Source organism: Callospermophilus lateralis, chromosome 12 (genome assembly GCF_048772815.1).
Source record: "Callospermophilus lateralis isolate mCalLat2 chromosome 12, mCalLat2.hap1, whole genome shotgun sequence".
In the NCBI taxonomy this organism is placed as follows: domain Eukaryota; kingdom Metazoa; phylum Chordata; class Mammalia; order Rodentia; family Sciuridae; genus Callospermophilus; species Callospermophilus lateralis.
Window position 1 is genome coordinate 101,980,242 of NC_135316.1, and position 20,225 is coordinate 102,000,466.

At 37.4% G+C, this 20,225-nt stretch overlaps 1 protein-coding gene across 2 annotated transcripts in view; it reads right to left on the bottom strand.

Moving 5' to 3' along the window:
* The window catches only part of Nalcn (sodium leak channel, non-selective), a 288,482-nt gene that overhangs the window by 251,455 nt on the left and 16,802 nt on the right, over window positions 1-20,225 (bottom strand). For both annotated transcript variants that reach the window (XM_076872192.1, XM_076872191.1), the window contains exons 3-5: window positions 19,394-19,477; window positions 18,020-18,159; window positions 17,806-17,934 (exon numbers count right to left, since the gene is read on the bottom strand). In XM_076872192.1, the coding sequence (XP_076728307.1) occupies window positions 17,806-17,934; window positions 18,020-18,159; window positions 19,394-19,477 (353 nt within the window). The remainder of the gene's footprint in view (window positions 1-17,805; window positions 17,935-18,019; window positions 18,160-19,393; window positions 19,478-20,225) is intronic.

Here is a 20,225-nt window from a genome sequence, read left to right on the forward strand (position 1 = left end):
GGTACTTGGTTGGTTACGGATAGTGTGAAATTTGTGGACTACCTAGATTGAAATTCCAGCTCAGGTGCCTGCCATGTTAGTGGCCTCATTGCTAAAACAGGGATGATGACAGCTCCTACTCTGTAGGAGCATTTAGTGATTAAATGGGCTAATGTACCACATCTAGAATAGCACTGGAAATTGAGTTATTCACTCAATAATGGTTAATGTGCAATCCCATAACTTTTACTGTTAAGTTTTCATTGATTTATAAATATTGGACTTTTTTTCTCTTTCTGATTTTGATTTCTTTTTCTTTCATATTAGCACTGATTCTCATTTCAGGCACAACTCTATTATTAGCACAGATATTATTCTGAAGGCTTTTGGCTTCAGAGACAGCAGATTTGAAACACATTACTTTTGCCAGCATTGAGCCATTAGCAGATTCTTATGAGAGACATATTTATTAGATGATTGATTCCTCTGGAACACATGTATCTAAAACCATATGGTAATTCTTATTTTAAAAAAATTGAATAAACATCAGGAATTCAGAATATATATTTGGTGTTTATCTTCATTTTATTGGTTGACAAGAATCTTACAGGTTTTATTTTTATTTTTTAAAACTGATTATTTTCTCATTCATTTTTCCTCACATATTCTGGATAGAAAAGAGATTTTCTGGGATCAGTTATGTTGAACTGTCCACCTGGAAAATTCTAGGTTATGAGGCTTCCAGTCATCATCAATATCTGCTTAGGCCTAAGTGAGGTTCTCCACCTGCATTTCTTACTCACAGATTCCTTGAAAAAAGTATTGAATTATAATCTCCCTAATTTTATTTTTTAACCAATTTCCAAGATCTTCATAACACTGCAGTTGCTCTTATTCATTTCTATGTGCTACATCCAATTAGAAAATTTTTCATTTGTGTCTTCTGTGACCTCTTGGCTATGTTCTGCCAAACTGTTTTTGTGGAGGGCAGAATACTAGTTCCCTAAAGATGCCTACATTCTTTTTTTTTTTTTTTTTTTTTTGTACCAGTGATTGAACTCAGGGGCACTCGACCACTGAGTCCCATCCTCAGCCCTATTTTGTATTTTATTTAGAGACAGGGCCTCACTGAGTTGCTTAGCACCTCGCTTTTGCTGAGGCTGGTTTTGGACTCACAATCCTCTTGCCTCAGGCTTCCAAGCTTCTGGGATTACAGGCATGTACCACCATGCCTGGCAAGATGCCTACATTCTAATCTCTGGAACTCGGAAGCACAGTTGGCCCTCCATATTCCCAGCTTCCATGTGGGATTCAAACACCTTAGATGGAAAATACTATTTTGAAAGGTCACATCTGAACTAATACATACCAACATCTTTCTTATCCCTATGCCAATACAGTATAACTATTTATATAACATATGTATTGCATTAGGTATGACAAGTAATCCAGAGATGATGTGAGGTGTATAGGAAGATGTACATAGGTTCTTGCAAAGAGTGTACCATTTTATCCAACGGACTCAAGTATCCACAGATTTTAGAATCCTCAGGAATTTCTGGTACCAAAACCCCACAGAGACCAAGGGAATGCTATCTTATTTTACTTAGAAGAAAGTAAATAAATCTATAGATATGATTCAGGTCAAAAATCCTGAGTTGTGAAGATTAACCTTGATTATTTAGGTTGAAAAGTGGAAAACTTCTCCTGACTGTAGAAGAAAGGTAAGAGGTGATTGGACTCTGCAGATTGGACTGTGCAGATGCTTGTTTTATACATTTTTCTTAGGCCAACCTCCTTCTATATTTGGCTTTTATTAGTGTGTCGCTGTGAGTTTTCTCCCTAGCCTTCCTTTCATTTTCTCATAATACTTCTCCCTATGCAATTTCAACTACCATCTCAGTATTCTCTCATTGTAGATGTCTTTTTAGAGACCCTGAGCCACATGCCCAACTGCCTACATTAGACCTGCCCATTGGTCACAAAGTACCTCCAGATCAATACCCCTAGGGAACCCAGCCCCCTTCCCCAGCCTTCTCCATCACAACATTAGCACCAACACCCAAACAAATCAGTTAACTTGAGATCCTGAGCTCACTGTGACAACCACTTCTTCCTCAAGAGGCATAACTAGCCATTGGTTCTCTGCGATACACCCCAAGGTATCTGTGAAGCTGTCAGCACTCCCCATCCCTTCCTCTACATGACCCAGTACCCAGATGTCTAACGGTCACTGTGTGCCTTGCTCTCGGCTCTTCCCAACCATTTCAAGCACACCACATAGGAGACCTTTCATAATGATCGTACTACCTTGATAGTGGTGAACTTCAAATGGTCAACGGATGTTGAAGGACGTGGCTCTTGCCACACTTCCAACAGCTTTTGCATAACTTTCCCCTAAGTGTTCTGCTTTTCTCCGTGTTCTCACAGCTGTTGGGGTTGTTCCTGCCTCCTTCAGGATCTCTCCTCTACATGGAAATCTCTCCTTCCGTCTCTGCTCACTAAACTGCACCTTGTAGCCTTCAAAGCCCAGGCTTCGTGTCAGTCTCTCTGGAAATCCACCCTCCAACCTCTATCTGGGTTAGGTTTCCCTGCTGTAACTTCTCAAAGAACCTTTGCTTTTGGTTGCTGACACTTAAAACAAGTGCAATTCACATTCTTGTGGTCATCTGTTTTGTGGATGCCTCCCAACTCAGCTGTTCCACATAGTCCTGGACACGTAGTGGTATTTAAATTTATGGATCAACTTGGTTAGACCACAGAACCTTGTTTTTTGGTCAAACTCCATTCTAGATGTTGTGGTTAAAATGGTTTGGAAATGTGATTAACATGTAAATGAACAGACTATGAATAAAACATATGTTTTTGTCACAGTGATCAAAATAACTGACAAGAACAACTTAGAGGAGAACAGTTTATTTTGGCTCGTGGTGTCAGAGGTCACATTCATGGTAATCTGACTCCATTGCTCTGGGCCTCAGGTGAAGCAGAACATCATGGAAAGAAGCTAGGACATGGCAGCAGGAAGCAGAAAGAGAGAAACCCCAAACATATGCCATCAGGAACCTACTTCCCCCAGCCATACCCTATCCATCTAGAGCTTCCATACAGTTAATCATTCAAGTGCATTTATCCACTGATTAGGTTACAGCACTCATCATCCAGTCCTTCACCTCTGTACATCTAGCATTGTCTCACATGAGCTCTGGGGGACACCTTACACTGAAACCACAACAGCATATTATCCTCAATAAGGTAAGTGGGCCTCATTTTATCGCTGAACACCTTAAGGGAAAACACAGGTCTACCAGAGAGAAAGGCATTCTGCGTTCAGACTGCTTTTGGACTTAACCCTGAAAGAGAAATACCTGCCAGAATCTCCAGCCTGCCAGCTCACCTTGAATATGCTGGTCTTGCCAGGTCCCATAACTGCATGAGCTAATTCCTTAAATTTCTGTGTGTGTGTGTGTGTGTGTGTGTGTGTGTGAGAGAGAGAGAGAGAGAGAGAGAGAGAGAGAGGAGCCAATAAATAGTTATATTTCTCTGAAAAACTCTGCCTAACACAGTAGGTGCTTCATAATTATTTTCTGAATAATGAATGAAATTGTCTTTCTACCATTATTTAATTATATGGTAAATTTATGTATTTGTAAAGCAATTACAGAAAGAAACTCTTCAGTAACTGCATCCTATTTGTATGTGGTTTTTGTTTGTTTGCTTGTTTTTTGCTTTTAGTATGATACTTACATTTTGGCATGGATTTTCAACATTTTAAATTTCTGGCTTTAGTAGTTTCCACATTTAAAAACAAGTAGTGGATTCCCTCTGAGTAGTTAATTGATTTTCAAAAGGCTTTAATTATCCTCCTGGCATATGGCTTTTTAAAAAATTCTTCACAAAATATCCTATTTACAAATAACAATGACTAGGAATTTGAGAGCTAAGAAAATGTGCTCTGAGCCTGTTGCTAAAATTGTTTATAATAACAGCTCCAAATAATAACTCAGGACTATAGTTCTATAGTTTTGAAATAACCATTAATCTTAGTGGCACAGAGCATTGAGTTATATACTGGAAACCAAGAATTATCATCTCATTTCAGTGTTTAACCAACTTAATTACCTTGGGCAACTCACTGTAACCATTAGAGCCTCAGTCTCTTCATCTGTAGAGTGAGAAATGTTTCAGCAACTTAATAAACAACTCCCAGAATGACCTCATCACACTTCCATATGAAAGAAAATGGAAATAATTAGAGAAAACCATGTGCCCAGTAAGCCCACACATGCCTGGTGTGGTGCAGGACGATGCACAGTTCTAGTACCCATAAGACCCAGTGCTGAATGTGGCTCTAGACTTTATGAGCAAGTTCTCTTTGCTACAACGCCATCTATCAAACAAGTGTCATTGCTCCTTTCAATACTTCTAGTGCTGACCTTTTGTAATTCTTCTCACCAGTGACCAGTCCCTGAACTGTGCTTATTTAGTCTTTTTTTAGAGACTGTTTTTCCTATATTCTTTGTGGGGCCATTTGATTTCATTCGAATACCTGTTTATTCATTCAGAATCATTACTGTGACATTCCTGTGCCACACCGCATGCTAGGAATGGAGATGTGTAGGAATATATTTTCCTTTTAGGACTTCATTTCTCCATGTGAGAGAGGAAAGGTCACAAGATGGCACAATGCTGCTTTAGGAGCTATGATAGGTGTGTTCCAGGTGTTTCTGAAGTGCTGTGACACACCACGAAACGTGGCCACGGAAGGTGGTGGTGGGTACGGAGCACCTTCAAGGAAGGCTGCCACTTGGAGTGACTGCTATGAAAGGACAGTAGGCACAAGTTCCAGGGATGGACTACACATGCCACTCTGAAAGTGGAAGTGTGGACACCTGTGAATACGTATGTTACAGTTGTATCTGGAGTGTTCCCAGGAGCTCATGTGTCGGCAGCATGGTACTCAATACAGCAGGGCTCAGAAGTGGGGCTCTGACCTCATCAGTGGATTGATCCATTTGATGGAATAATCCATTGAAAACCAAATGGACAACTGGGAGGTGGCACCTATGTGGAGGAAATAGGCCACTGGGTTGCACCCCAAAGGGGTAGATTTAGTCCCTGCCCCCTGCTTCTTGGCTGGCCATGTCCTGAGCTGCTTTATTCTGCCACACTCTTCCACCATGATGTCCTGCCTCACCTCAGGCCACAGCAGTGACCTCAACTGACCATGGACTGAGGCCTCTGAAACCATGAGCCAAAATGAACTTTTCCTCCTCTAAGTTGTTCCTGTCAAGTTTTGGTTACAGCAATGAAAAGCTGGGTAACACAGCATATATGGGTACACGGGAGGAAGATGAGGGCAGACAGAGAAGCCTATTACCCACTCACTGAGAGCTACGGCTAGTCAGTGGTTTTGTTTTGTTTTGTTTTGCTTCAGGTTATAAACCAACAGGTATTACCATGCCAAATATTTTTTTTTCTTTTTTTTTTTTTTTTTTGAGAGAGAGAGAGAGAGAGAGAGAGAGAGAGAGAGAGAGAATTTCTTAATATTTATTTTTCAGTTTTCGGTGGACACAACATCTTTATTTCTATTTTATGTGGTGCTGAGGATTGAATCCAGCACCCAGCACATACCAGGTGAACATGCTACCGCTTGAGCCACATCCCCAGCCCCCCAAATAATTTTTAAACTACATGCTTATACGTTTACAGAAAAGAGAATAAGACTTTCCCCAAATTGGCACACTATTACTGACGTACCATGAAGTGACTGTTCAACCTGTTCCTAGTTTGTGAGAAAGGCCAAAAAGGTAAAAAAAAAACACTATTTTACAAAAGATGTTATTACTAAGTTTACCTCCAAGGTTTTCACATAATAATACCTGTGATGTGAATTCACAGAGAGCAAATTAGTTTGCATGGTTATTACTTTTGCTCCTTGAAGAACTGAAGATCAGCAGGATAATGCTAACTTCTTGATGAGCAAAATTTGACCCATTCGTTGTAAAAGAAGATATTCACAGGGGCAGAGCAACAATATATTTCTGAAGTTGGCAACCCAGACAATATATTTCTGAAGTTGGCAACCCAAACAAACATGTCTAGCATGTCTAATCCATATGCAACAGACAACATTACACAATCTGAGAGCATTTGTTCCTTATTATATTTGTAAGATGTCTTTTCAATTTACATTGTATGATAGAAAAAAACTGAAAAACATAATTATAATTAAGCCCAGAAGAAAGATGTATAGACACACACACACACACACACACACACACACACACACACTTGCACCCAGGAAAGTAGTGAATGTGGCCTGGGATACCTTAGGTAGAGCTTGTCTTACTCTTGGTGGCAGGCAAGAAAACAAGGCTCATTGTCTTGCTAAAAGCTAACCCTTAAATTTAGAGGCTGTCCCTGTCACCGCATTTGCCTACAGAGAACCTGCTCTGGCTGTCACCTGTCTTTCCAGAGAGTCATCTGGCTTCATTCTTACTTCTATTTAGCCTCCTCTTGTCAGCTTTAATTAAAAACTCCTCTGAATGGGTCTAGCTCATTCAATCCTGCCAGCTTTGGAAAACTAATCCCACCTTGGAAAGCAAGGATATTATTTGTAGAGATAAATTATTTATTGATTTTTGAAGATTTTTAAAGATTTTCAAAAGACGACCTAAACTTTTAGTAGAGCTGCAAAACAAGATAAATAGTCTGAGGCAAGAAATAATATTGATGTCACGCCTATTCTAATAAACAAATTAATCTGCACCACTTCCATGAAATAATTCCTCTTTATTGTTAAACTGAGTATTTTAATATGATTTTTCAATCTTCAGTCATTCCTAATTAGCTCAGCAGGCAAAGCTGTAGAGATCTGTAGACACTGTGCATAAAAATTGTAAAAATGAAAAATTTTTCAAATATTTTGGCTATAAAATTTTAAATGACAATACATGGTTGGTTTTATTTTAAAGAAATACAATAGTCATCTTACCCTGTTATAGCTGAATAGTTTCTTAAGAGTTACATATATTTTCCCCAAGTTTGCTCTCTACATCAATCACTGTTTTGCCAATATGGATAAGAGATGGTGCCCTTGACAGGAACCAAGGTTGCAGCTGAGTCAGGGGCAGGCAATGAGAGGCACATAGGCAAATGCAAAATCGTATTAGAAACAAATGAGGACACAGACAATGTGAAGTCAGCTCCTTATATTTCAAGTGTGGGTCAAGAGTTTCTCAAACAGCAGGTCCTCTGCCTTTGGTTTAAGAGCTCGAAGATGCAGGGTGAGAAGTTATGTGCACAGAGGGTCCATTGTCTCAATGGAAACAGGCCACCAGAACTGGGCCAAATGTTTCCATTTTATTTGTTCGGCAATTTTTACTTATTTTTTTCCTAGAGACTGAATTGGAGATTCAGCCAACAAAGTCACATGCAGCAAGGAGCCAAGCTGTGTGCTTCCTCATGAGGATCACAACCTCAGCTGTAAGAGTGCACTGCTAACTAGCATCAGTGAACATAAAGCATCTCCTATATATTAGAAGCTCAGAGTTCGGTTGTGTTTTTTTGATGTAATTGGCCTAAGTTCTCAGGCTGGAGAGAAGCACTCTCCCACTTCAATGGCTTCCCTCCTTGGGGGATGGTGAGGTGTAGAGGGTTCCATAATGGTTAGCAAATGAAAAGTGAAGGTCAGGGAAGGATTTAAAGCCCTGGCCCCAGCCGCCCTCAGTCACCACCTGCACCTGCCCAATTCAATCTCTAGGAATAAAAATATGTAAAAGTTGCTAAATGAATAAAATTGCGACAGTTGCTCTACAGCTCTCAGAACTCATGGATAAATCTGCTTCTTTGTGAGACTAATAAGAGGCTAACATTTCTAGGGGAACAGCCAGAAAGGAAGAGGAAACTCGGGTTGCCCCCAGGCTAGCCAGAAGCAAAGCATTTCTGTGAAGACTCAGGATCTGCCTATAAAAACAAAACCACACCATTTTGGTATTCCACTGTACAGCTTTGAGAGTTTTAATGCAAAACTAAGGTTTTGAACCATTGATTTTTAACCCAGTCAAATCTGAGAATCTCAGCTCCCCCTAACAACATGAACCCAAGGATGTGACTCAGAATTAATACTTTCATGAAGACTGCCCTGTTAGAGTCTGTAACAAGTCAAAATAACACCTGGCATTTTGCCAGAGAAATGTTAGTGTCTGTAAACAAGTCTGGATGGCGCCCGGCAAAATGCCAGAGGGAGTGGTTTGTGAAGTAACAAAAGCGAGCCATTAAGTGTGGAGATTCCTTATTGGTTGACTGCTGTACCTAGTTTATGCTAATTAAGATAGGCTGTGTGGAATGTATAAATATTGCTCCCGTCCTACAATAAACGGCTCCTACTCCTGCTGTATCAAAGTACACAAGTTTTTCCTCACCCCACCCACCCACCCCCCAGTTATTTTGCTGCAGCCGAACTGCGGCACTGCTCAATGGTTTTCTCTACCAAAGTGTTCTTGTTTTAGAAATTCATTTCCAAAATGCACTGGGGGAAAGGCTCACATTGTTGCATGTTATTATAGTTTCTTTCTATCACAGGGAAAAGCAGGCTCCTCAGGTGGTCCTGGAGATATCAGAATGCAATCAGAATGTTGAAGAGAGGTCAAAGCTGAAAGCATAGAGATGAGAGTGAGGGAGAACAGGGTTCAAGCACCTTCTGCTGCTTCAAAGCCATTTCACCTTGATAATCGTATGTATTTAACCTTATGGCTTCAATTTCCCTGCCTGTGATACAGAAGTAAAAACAGAGCACAGCCTATAAGGTTGGTAGAAGTATCAAATGAGACAATAACATAGATCAGTGGTTCAAAAAATGTTATTTACCACTAATTATCAACAAAAGTCTTGTGACCTATATAATTCTATTATCTATTTTTGAGAAGTAAACATATGATCAAAAGAAATCTTGGAATTCATCATAAGCCATCACACAATTTCTTTTAGACTTCTTTTCAAACTGCACAGGTTTCTTTTCTTAAACTGAAGACTCTCACACATAACTTTTGTGAAACACAAAACACACATATTAATTTTCATAGGTGGGCTGTGGATGTGGCTCAAGCGGTAGCGCGCTCGCTTAGCATGCTGTGCAGCCCTGGTTCGATCCTCAGCACCATATACAAACAAAGATGTTGTGTCCACCAAAAACTAAAAAATAAATATTAAAATTATCTCTCTCTCTCTCAAAAAAAAAATTTTTTTTTAAATTTTTTTCATAGGGACATTCTGTTTATTCTGAAGTGTTTTCTTACATTTACTTTAAAAGATTATTGTCATATGAAAGGTTGATTTTATTGGTGGCTCAGATGACTCATCTGTTGGGAACTGATGTGCAGACAATTTTAAAAGAGATATGTGGATTAATAAATTTATATTATAAGTTGTATGTCAGGATTTTATACATTCAGATGAAACTAATTGCCTGGAATGTAATGTGTGCATGAAGATGTAGACCATATGTAACAGGGACTTTAATTTTGGGGGGATTGGCTAACTTCACTTAGCATTATCTTCTCCAACTCCATTTACCTGCAAATGCCATGAATTTATTCTTATTTTATTGCTGATTAACATTCCATTGTATATAAATGCCACATGTTTTTTATCCATTCATCTACTGAAGACCATCTAGGTGAATTGTGAATTGTGAATAGCTATTGTGAATTGTGCTGCTATAAACTTAGATGTGGCTGTGTCACTGTAGAATGCTGTTTTTAAGTCTTTGGGGTCTAGATAGAGAAGAGATGGATAGCTGGGTCAAATGGTGGTTCCATTCCCAGTTTTCCAAGGAATCTCCATGCACTATTTGTGAACAGAGTTTATAAAGTAAAATTTAATTTTACTCCTTAGAGTAATTAAATTTTATTTAGACCAGCAATAGCAAACTGTCCCAATTCCAATTTTATATTGTCTCTAGTATAATTCATAGTGATATGTTATACAATCCCACCAAATCCTATAAGCTGCTCCTGGGAAGGATATTCATAGAATGTACTTCTTCTTATGGCAGAAATCAAAACTATTAGTAATTATTCTGGAACAACAGGGATGAGCCAGAAGGTCCTGGGTAGGTGTGGTCAATTTACCTCTTAAACCTACTGTTCCAGCCACCACAAATGACTGCCTGAATCCTTGGTCAGATCCTGTTCTTTCTATAATAAACTCTTATATATTTAACATTTACATTCACTTAGCTTAAAGTTATTCTAATTATCTCTTTTGTGAATAAGATTTCATTATTGGATATGAAGCTATGAATACCTTTCCCTACATTCTCAGGATGATAATAAGGCGTCAGGTAAGTCTTCCTCTTTTCCATTCACCTGCCAGCTCCATTCTCCACTTTCCTATCTCAGCTCCAGGGAGATTTCTGCCATCACTTTTGGTATTTTATCGTACCTGTTTCTGCTACAGGCCATTGTTCTTCTCAGCTTTCTTTGGAAATGAACTGCTTTGCTCAGTCAAATCTCATGACTTTTTCTCTAATTGCCTTAGGTTGCCATTTGTTAACACAGAGGAATCTGAAACTTAATTGGTGATGCTGTTGAAGGCAGAGCTAAGATTCCTTTCTATATGTTTTAAAAGAAATACTTTCCATTTAAAAACAAAACTGCATGGATTGAGTTGCTTCTCCTTTTATCCTGTTTGCCTCATAAGTTAAACAGAATCCACTCTGGAGGTGAGCTACCCAGATATACAAGGTTCTGATCTGGAAACTCTCACACTATTAGGCTGCAGGGCCTGAAAATCATTTAGACAGACATCGGGACAAATGTTAAAGGCCTATGATGAGGAGAAATGGGTCCCGATACATGGCAGCTGGAATCACAACTATCAGATATTAATCACACCTTAATATCTAACTCAGATGGGAGAGAAATTATTTCTAAATTAATATTGTTTTTAATTGACAGATCATCATTTTATTGCCTTTGTGAAGAATGTGTGATATATGAATATATTGTAGAATGATTAAGTTAAGCTAATCAACAAGGCCATCACCTCCATTACTTTCTGTTTTTGCCATGATACATTTGAAATTGACTCTTATTATTATTTGGAAATATACATTATCGTTGACTATAGTCATCCTGCTCTGCAATAAATTTCAAAACTTATTTTTCCTGTCTTTCTTTGATCAATAACTGCCCATTCTGTCACTTACGGGCCCCTGTCACACCCCAGCCACAAACAGCTTCCTCTCTCTGTGATTGAATTTTTTAGATTCTGCATATGTCTTCATGCAGAGTTTGTGTGCCTGGGTGATTTCTTTTAACATAATGTCCTCCAGGTTCATTCATGCTGTTGCAAATGACAGGATGTTGTTCTTTGTTAAGTCACAGAGTTGAGAAGTCACAATTGGAAACAGAAAAGTTGAAAACTGTTAAAAAATTGATATTTTCTGTGCTTTATTTTGAATGTGGACATTTTTTTTTAAGTCTCCAAAAATAAAATGAAATCGATGTCTGGGCTAGAGCTAATGGTGGTGTTCGCAGCTTTTCTGCTTATGCGTGGGACTTTAATACTCAGTAATACCGAGCTGAAAATTAAAAGGAAAACAGGGACTGGTTCTCGAAATGAATCATCAACCCTCTGAAAACTGTGATTATGAGCAGCATTACTAACATTCGATAGTTAGGTTATCTTCTTTTCAAGTAGTAAATTAAGAGTCATATAAAAGAAGACAGGATGTATGTGAAGGTCATGCTAGTGGAGAGATTTTGCAAATGTGAGAGAGAAAATGAGACACCCAGCCAAACCTTCTGCCAACATTGAGGAAATTCCTCATGATGAATTCTATTTTTAGGATAATGAAATGAGCTGGAGCACATATTCGGAATTCAGGAGGTCTTCGACCTCAGTTCTATGTGCCAATGTAGCATGAAGCCGTCCATGGGAAGCGTTTGGAGGGCCCGGGCTGGGAAGGCACTCTGTGGGTCTCCTCCAGTTGGGCTAAAGAGTCTGTGTCAATGTTAAGTATAATCTAGATGTGCTTGTCTTTGTCATTACTTTATCTGTGTTGGAATTCGGTTTGCCAGCGTGACGCCTGGTCTTCTAGCTGCAACAACACATTTTTCTAAGGCTCAATTTGGAAACAGCCTCTGCATGCTTTGCAGTTCTCTCACAGGGTTTCCTCACCCAGAGGCTCCCTCTGTTGTTTGCCTCCATATCTATTGTCTCTCACCCATACAAAATCTTTTTCCATTTTCATGTTCACTCTTAGAAAAATCTAGACATAGCTGACAGTCTACTTACACTGAAAAAAAAAAAAAAAACACAAAAACTGAAAACTACCTACAGATTTGCTTCCCACGCTGGTCTCTTCCCTCTCCCACACAGCCGGCTCCGATACTCACAGCTTCTTTCAAGTTTCCTGCCTCTACTTGTACTAAATCACTGCTTTCCTCTGCTTTGAATGCAACTTTTCTATTTTTAATCATTTTCCTTTCCTGCACTTAGAGACTTATTTTTCTTTCTTTTCCCTTTTTATTTCCTTTTCTTTGTCGATTTTCCATAATGCTGTTATTATCTGTCAAAATTTAATGTGTTATCTACCACACTTTAATAAATAGTTACCAAGTACTTATTCTGTGCTGGGATGCCAGGTACTAAGGTTAAGGAGATTAAATTAACAGTATCCTCTCCAACCTTTCCTATGCATCGTCAGGGATCTCATGAGATAATAATGAAAATAAGGAGGAAATACTAGCTATGAGAGTCAGAAGGCTGGTTTTGCAAGATGGACTACATTAACTGGACTACAAATAACTAACTCTGTCCAATAAAAGATTACATTTAAGACTGCATATCTAGGTTCACAAGAAAAAAAAATAATTCCTAAATGTCAAAACCAGAGAAAGAAGGAAGTCCATGGGTAGCAACACAAGGAATTCAAGTTGGAAAAATGGGAACAGGAATCAGATCATGTATCTAGGTCTAAGAGCTTGGGTTTCAATGCCCACATAGGCAGAAGGTGGACTCCTGAGCCTGGGTAATACAGAAATCTGAAAATATGACCCACCGCATAAAGCCAGATGATAATAAAGGAGTTCTGGTGGGATGTTGGAAGGAGATTGTCAAACAGATCCATCAAGCACAAGGAAGAGAGAGGAACAGACCCACTTACAGACAGGGATCTAGTCAAGGAGAACCATGGCAGCACACTCAGTGGTAACACAGCAGTGCAAGGTAAATAGTGCTGAGACAATTGCCTAACCCTGAGAAGAATTAGGTTTCTGCCTCACACTACCCATTTTAAACAGTTAATAGGTGTGATTGGTGCGCAATAAGCCACACATAGGAAAACACACAGTTGGATGAATGTTGACATATGTACAGAACCATGATCAAGATCATGAATATATTAACCAACCCCCACAGGTTTCCTAGCCGCCCCCCTTTTTAATCTTTTATTCTCACTCCAGCCCTTGTCCCAGGCAAGCACTGGTGTTTTTCTATCTTTATAGATAAGAGTTGAATTTTCTTGACTAATATGTAAATGGAATTATAGAATATGTAATTGTTTTTTCATCTCAATTTATTCACTCACCAAAATTAATTTGAGACTCATCCAATATGGTATATGTCAATAGACCTTTTTATTGCTAAAATGTATTTATAATACAGATCTCCATTTGCCAATTGGTGGAAATTTGGGTTGTCACCAGTTTGGACTATTTCGAATAAAGTTGCTATGAACATTATGTGTAAGTGACATATGTTTTCATTTCTCTTGGTTAAGTACCAATGGAATGATGGGAGATAAGGTAGGTGATTGTTAGACTTTTTGAAATATTATCAAGCTTTTACTTGAAGTAGTTGTATCATTTCCTATTCCCACTAATAGCACTCAGGCATTCTAGTTGCTTCCCCTCCTTCATGCTATATGCCAGACACTGCTGGGGAGGATGAAATAAAGTTAGTAGCTGTTGGTTGGTTAATTTTTCTTATATTTATTTATTTAGGTACTGGGGATCCAGTTCAGAGCCTCATACATACTAAGCAAGGTTATGCCACTGAGCTACACCTGCAGTCTTTCCCTTTTACAAAAAAACTCCAAAGTACCAAGGTTTTAACAGTGGAATGAGCATTACAAAGTAGAGAGTCGAACCAACAACTATGTGCTGGACCCTCTGACTGCTGAGTTTCTTCCTCAATTTAAGCCTCAATCACTGGGCTTCATCACCTCCAGGGGGAGCTCAGAATTATGTGGCTCACACTTTAAAACTAACTAAAAATTTGTCATGTGCTTCCTTTTATTGTCAGTCCAGGAAATGGACCAAGCTACACTTAATTTGTAGTTCTTGTGGGGAAACAATTGCTCAAAAAATAAGAGCTGATTAAATTTAAAAATAGTTTAGAGCTACAAAATCTAATTGTTATTATTAAAGGAAAATTTTAAAGGTCATATTCTTGATCCATAACACATCCAGATTTCACAGAGTTAACTCAAAATAAGTTTCACATGTATAATGACCGAAAGGTCAGCTTTTCAGAAAGAAGGACACAGTGACATTTGTGGTTCATGCACCTAATTAGAGCTGTAAATTACCTGAAGCAAAACCCAACAGAACTAGAAGAGAGACTGAATGTTTCTGTCATATTTGGAAAATGTAATAATGCTATTTCAGTAATTGATAAAGAAGAATTTAAAAAAAAAGAAAAAAAGGAAGGATTAAAACACTGTAATTTTCTATAGTATCATTCCAAAATGGCAGACTTGATATTCTTTACAAATTTTCAGGAATTTTCACCAATTTAGATGCTATGATTCTTCCAGAGGTTCAATTCTACACAGACTTGTGTCTAACCACAATAGAATAAAATCACACACCCAAAATAACACTTTTTTAGAAAGTCACATTCTTCTAGAAACATTCCTCCAAATGACCCACATATCAAAGAACACAGAATAGGTCAAAGAACACAGTATAGGCCAAACAGAGAATATTCAAATTAAATAATAATTAAAAAACAAAATATGAAAATTGTAGAGATGCAGCTGAACACTGCAGTGTTCAAAGGAAAACTCTAAATTCTCATATTAAAGCAAATTGTTAGTGACAGAAAGAAGGAAACAGTGATGATAAAAGAAGGAATCCATATGGAAAAAAAGAATAACAATACAGAAATTTAAATGGGCCAGAAAGTTTTTGTGTATGAAAAGATTAATAGAGTTGATAACAAAACATAGAAAAGGAATGAGAAAAATTAACATCAGGAATAAAAAATAGCTTATTCCCACTGAACCTACAGATATCCAAAGGATAAACAATAGAGTATTTTTTAAAACATTATGCTGATATTGACAATCTTTAACAATATATAAGTTTTTGAAAAACAAAATTTACTAAACCTGACAAAACAAGAAAGATAAAAACTTAATATCCCATTATGGTAAATACATTTAATTTGTAATGAAAAACCTCAAAAAAAAAAAAAAACAAAATAAACAATTCAGATCTAGAGAGTTTCTATCAAGTAAAAAAGTATATCAATCTTTTATTAGCTCTGTTCTTAAAACATACAGAGGAAGATGTAATCCCAGTGGCTCAGGAGGCTGAAACAGGAGTATTGCAAGTTCAAAGACAGCCTCAGCAATTTAACAAGGATGTAAGCAACTTAGCAAGAATCTGTCTAAAAAAAAAAAAAAAAAAAAAAAAGGGATGTGGATATAGCTCAGTGGTAAAGCACCCCTGGGTTCAATCCCTAGTACCCTCCTTCAAAAAAAAAAAAAAATACAGAAATAAGAAACATGTTTACTCCATAAAGACAGTATTGCCCTGATTTCAAAATTTGGTGATGACATTTCAAGAACACTAAGAATAATGCTTCTCATGAACAAAGATGCATCAATCTGAAACATCAGGAAGCCAAAACTTTCAACACTGAAAGAGAAATGCACCATAACCTACTTGGCTACACATCAGAAACGGGAGACTGGCTTAATAAATCACGTTAACAGAATAAAGGAGAAAAACATTTATTAATTCAGTATTTGCGGTAAAAGCACTGGACAAAATTTGACACACTTCCACACAGTGTAGGAATTAAAGTAACTATCTCCCTTGGAAACTCTACAGTTGATTTGGTACTTAATGGAAACACTGAGAACTAAGTTGTCCATATCTGCTCTCACCACCAGATGAAGAGCACACCTCATCCCCTCCTTCACAAGAAACACAACAATGGATTCAAGAAGGTTCCCAGTGTTTAGGATGTAATAGAGGAAATGAGATAAACTACTCTGAGGATGTAATTCTTACAGAAAAAACAAAGAACCTTCATCTGAACAGGATTTTACATGCCAAAGAAACCTCAATGAAGTGGTGGAAAGAGGCATACAATTACAATGATAGGGGAAATGATACTATGCACAGAAAATCACACTTTCATTATCAAAAAGTTATTTTTCAAGGCTATCTTTCAGGAATTAAAATGGACAGTGGGAGGAGGCTTTGTAACAGGTAAGTTTAGACCTCTGTTTATGACAACCATATATAATGAGGACTTCACTATAAGCTCATCTTTCTCAAGTCTTCTCCTTCATCTCCTTGTTTGCTCTTGGAGCCAACTTTAGGAAGTAAGCCCTGAACACAGTCATCAACTAAATAACTATCACAAGCTCACAGGACAAAGAGTTAGAACTGAATTAAATTTATCATAAGATATATACGTATATATATACCCACACATGCATACAATGTACACATGTATATATGTATATGTGTATGTATTCATTCACAGGGATATTCACTTATCTATGGCTTAGCTACTTTTCATATATACAAGTAGCTATATGCTTTATGGAAAAAAAAGTCTTTTTGAAGAAAATACAAACTAATACTTTTTAAATTCAATTACTCTTATGTATGCAATCAATCTTTAAATTGATACTGACACCTTACTTAAAATAGGTGAATGGCTGCTTATAATCTCCTTTTAAATTTAATAAAGTGCTGTGAAATTACTATCTCTAATCTGAATCGATTTTATTTTTCCACGACTTATAGACGGGTTCTTCACTTGTGAAGAGATGAACCCTCCCAAGAGCTGAATATAAGTGGTAAATTTTCCTCCCCCATATCCTGCTGGCCTGAAACGTGGCAGCGCCATACCTGCTGCACCTCTGGGTGGTGCTCGGAATCCCCGACTGACACCAAGTCAGCACCTAGGGGACACTTCTCTGTCATGTATGTGCAGGGACAACAGTCTGATGTGCTCTCCCTGTCACTCTACGCCTGGGCTGTTTATTAGCACTGAGTAGCCAAGGAAGAGAGCAGGGGCCTTACCTGCACAGTATCTAGCAGATAAAGTATGAAGGTTGCCTCTTACCCCCCAACCCTCTAACACACTACACGGTCTCATCTAGAAAGGACAGTATAAAGTAATCACATAGGTTACTGTTTAGGGAAGGATGACCAGAGGTATTAATGATAGAAATTAATTTTTTTCTAACACGTGACCCACTCTGACCCCATGGATGGCTTCCTCAGTATTGGCCACACCTTCCTCATTCACACCTTCCTCATTTGGCCATAGGGGGAAGGGATCTGATCGTACCTTTGTGTTTCCTGCACCTACCTGCACACTAACTTACAGTTTTCAGTCTGGCTTGTGTTGAACACTTGGCTTTAAAAAGTGACCAAAAAATACTGAGGAATCAGAGACTACACAGCACAAACTCCATAAATACTGCCTTAAGATATTTTCTCTCAAAAGTTGCATCAATGTCCTCTCAATCACTCAGATTAAAATGCAGCCACGAGATAAACTTACCCTGGCTTTGTGTCATTCACTACACAATGATAGGTAAATGTTCCAAACATCTGAACTCCCAAAATTCCATAAAGAAGTAGAAAGAAAAGTAGGAAAATTGAAACGCTCCATATTTGTTCTCCTGATCGTCTGGGGGAAAAAAAACAGGGTAAGTAGGTAAAAACAAAAAATTTCATAAACTTGCCTCCTTAACTTAGGTAACAGCAGTGCTTACTTTAAAATATTTGTAATCCGGGTCCTTGGCAGTTCAAATCGGAAATAAATCCGGAATGCCCGGATCATAATTAGTGGCCGTGGGATCCTCAACATGCCCCAAGGTGACATCTGATCAACTATATCAGCAATTTCAAACACCTGCAAGTTAAGTGATAGTTTAAAAAGTTTAGATCTTCCTTTAGCATTGCTTATAGTCATGGAATATACACACAACAGCAGAAAGCACACCCTGGACCTTGAATTTAGCCCCACATTATTTATTACCAAAATCAGTTTTCTTTTGGCAACATTTTGAAACAATAGGTATTTTTTCCATATTTTTATTGGTGCATTATCATCGTGCATAATGGTGGGATTCGTTGTTATACATTCCTGTATGCACACGATATAACAATATAATCTGGCCAATATCACTTCCCAGGATCTCTCCTTTCTCTTCCCTTCTCCCTGTGCCTCCCTTTCCTCTACTCTACTCAGATTCTCATGAGATTCCTCCCCTTCCTTTCTTTCTTCCCCTATAAAGCTATAGCTATATAAGGAGAAACAAATATATAAGCTAATGAAAGAGCAATAAATCCTGTTTATTTCCTAATTATATGAGGTATAGTTTTTATTTTAAAAGTATGTGCCACTCAGAACAGAATAAGTTGTTAAGGCTTTCTTACTGAACAATGTTCTTTGGTGGGAATTTTTGAATACATAGAAAATAAATGAATGAAAAAAATCAAAATATTATTAAAAGTATGGAAAAAGAATTTTATCACTAATAGATATAAATGTTAATTAGAAAATATTTGTCTAACACACAAGCTACTAAATTAATGTGTGAGATGAAATTAAATTATTGGAGATGTGCATTTTATATTAAGGACACGTCATCAAAAACCACAGATGACTGGGCAAGATGGCCTATGAATTTCTTTTAGTCTCAAATTTTAAATGAAGAGTAGGGGAATAAACTCCAGAAATCTGCTGAACAACATTCTACCTATAGTCAGTAAAAATGTATTGCACTTAAAATTTTGCTGAAAAGGTAGAAGATCTCTCTTGCTGTGTTCTTCAATTTTTTTATGTTTCAAATACAGAAATCATACCCCCCCATCTTTTTCTTTATTTCACTGACTATATTTTTATATTTGTTTAGTAAGAAATAATTTCCATTTCTGAGTGAGAAATAATTCACAAATGTAACCAACACTAATTAAAATGTAACAATTAGACTTTCATCTCAATAGACATTTAAAGAAATGTCATAGGAAATTACACAATCACATTTGATGTATGTTCTTTAATATTTCTTTTTAAATTTTCAATGCAAAATAATGCCCATTTTAGAAAATACCTCCCTTGTGATTTAAAAATATTTAATTACCTGTAACACCAGCGAAATCCAAAGGCAAAAGACCATAAATCCATCAAAAACACACCAGCGATCTTTCACATAGGAATTATCCCCCTAAAAATAAATTTCACATAGCATTATCAGGTAAAATGAATAGTATTTTAAAAAAATTTTGTGGAGGGAATAGCAAGTGTTAATTCAGTAAAACTCACCCATAATTTTCATATCATAATAAGCAGACTTTCAAGAGGAATACTTCTGGCATTTTAGGCAGCATTATTAATAAGGAGAATTATTTATGAACTACGAGAAACTGCAGAATTTTGAGTGTAAAATTTTTAATTTATGCAAAAGGAAAACATTACTCTTTGTTTAATTAACCACACAAATTCTAGAGCTTAAGCAACAGAGGACATCTTTCTTAATTAGGCCACTTAGGTCCCATGCCAGCTCTTGCTGCAAGAACAATAGCACACACTGGTCTTCATAACAGCCATTAGAACTGCTTGATCAACCACCATGAGTGGGAAGTCAGCTCAAGTGAAGAAAATATGTGCCTCAATTTACAAAGAAAAGCATAATTGACTTTTTCTTTAATTGTGATTGTGTATGTAAAAGAAAGATAAAAAGATGGACTCATTTCTTTTTTAATAGGAAATCTATTCTGATGCTAGAATGCATATTATGTAAAAAGTGGAAAATTTAGGCAATAATTTCCTTTGGAATAACAATAGGGAAGATGAATCAAGTTGGAATTGGAAACCTTTGCTTTCATACCACTCTCTCAGTAAGTCACTAGTTCTTTAATCATTCATGTAACTCAATTCCCAATTTAGTCACATAGATCATTACCATCTTGGAC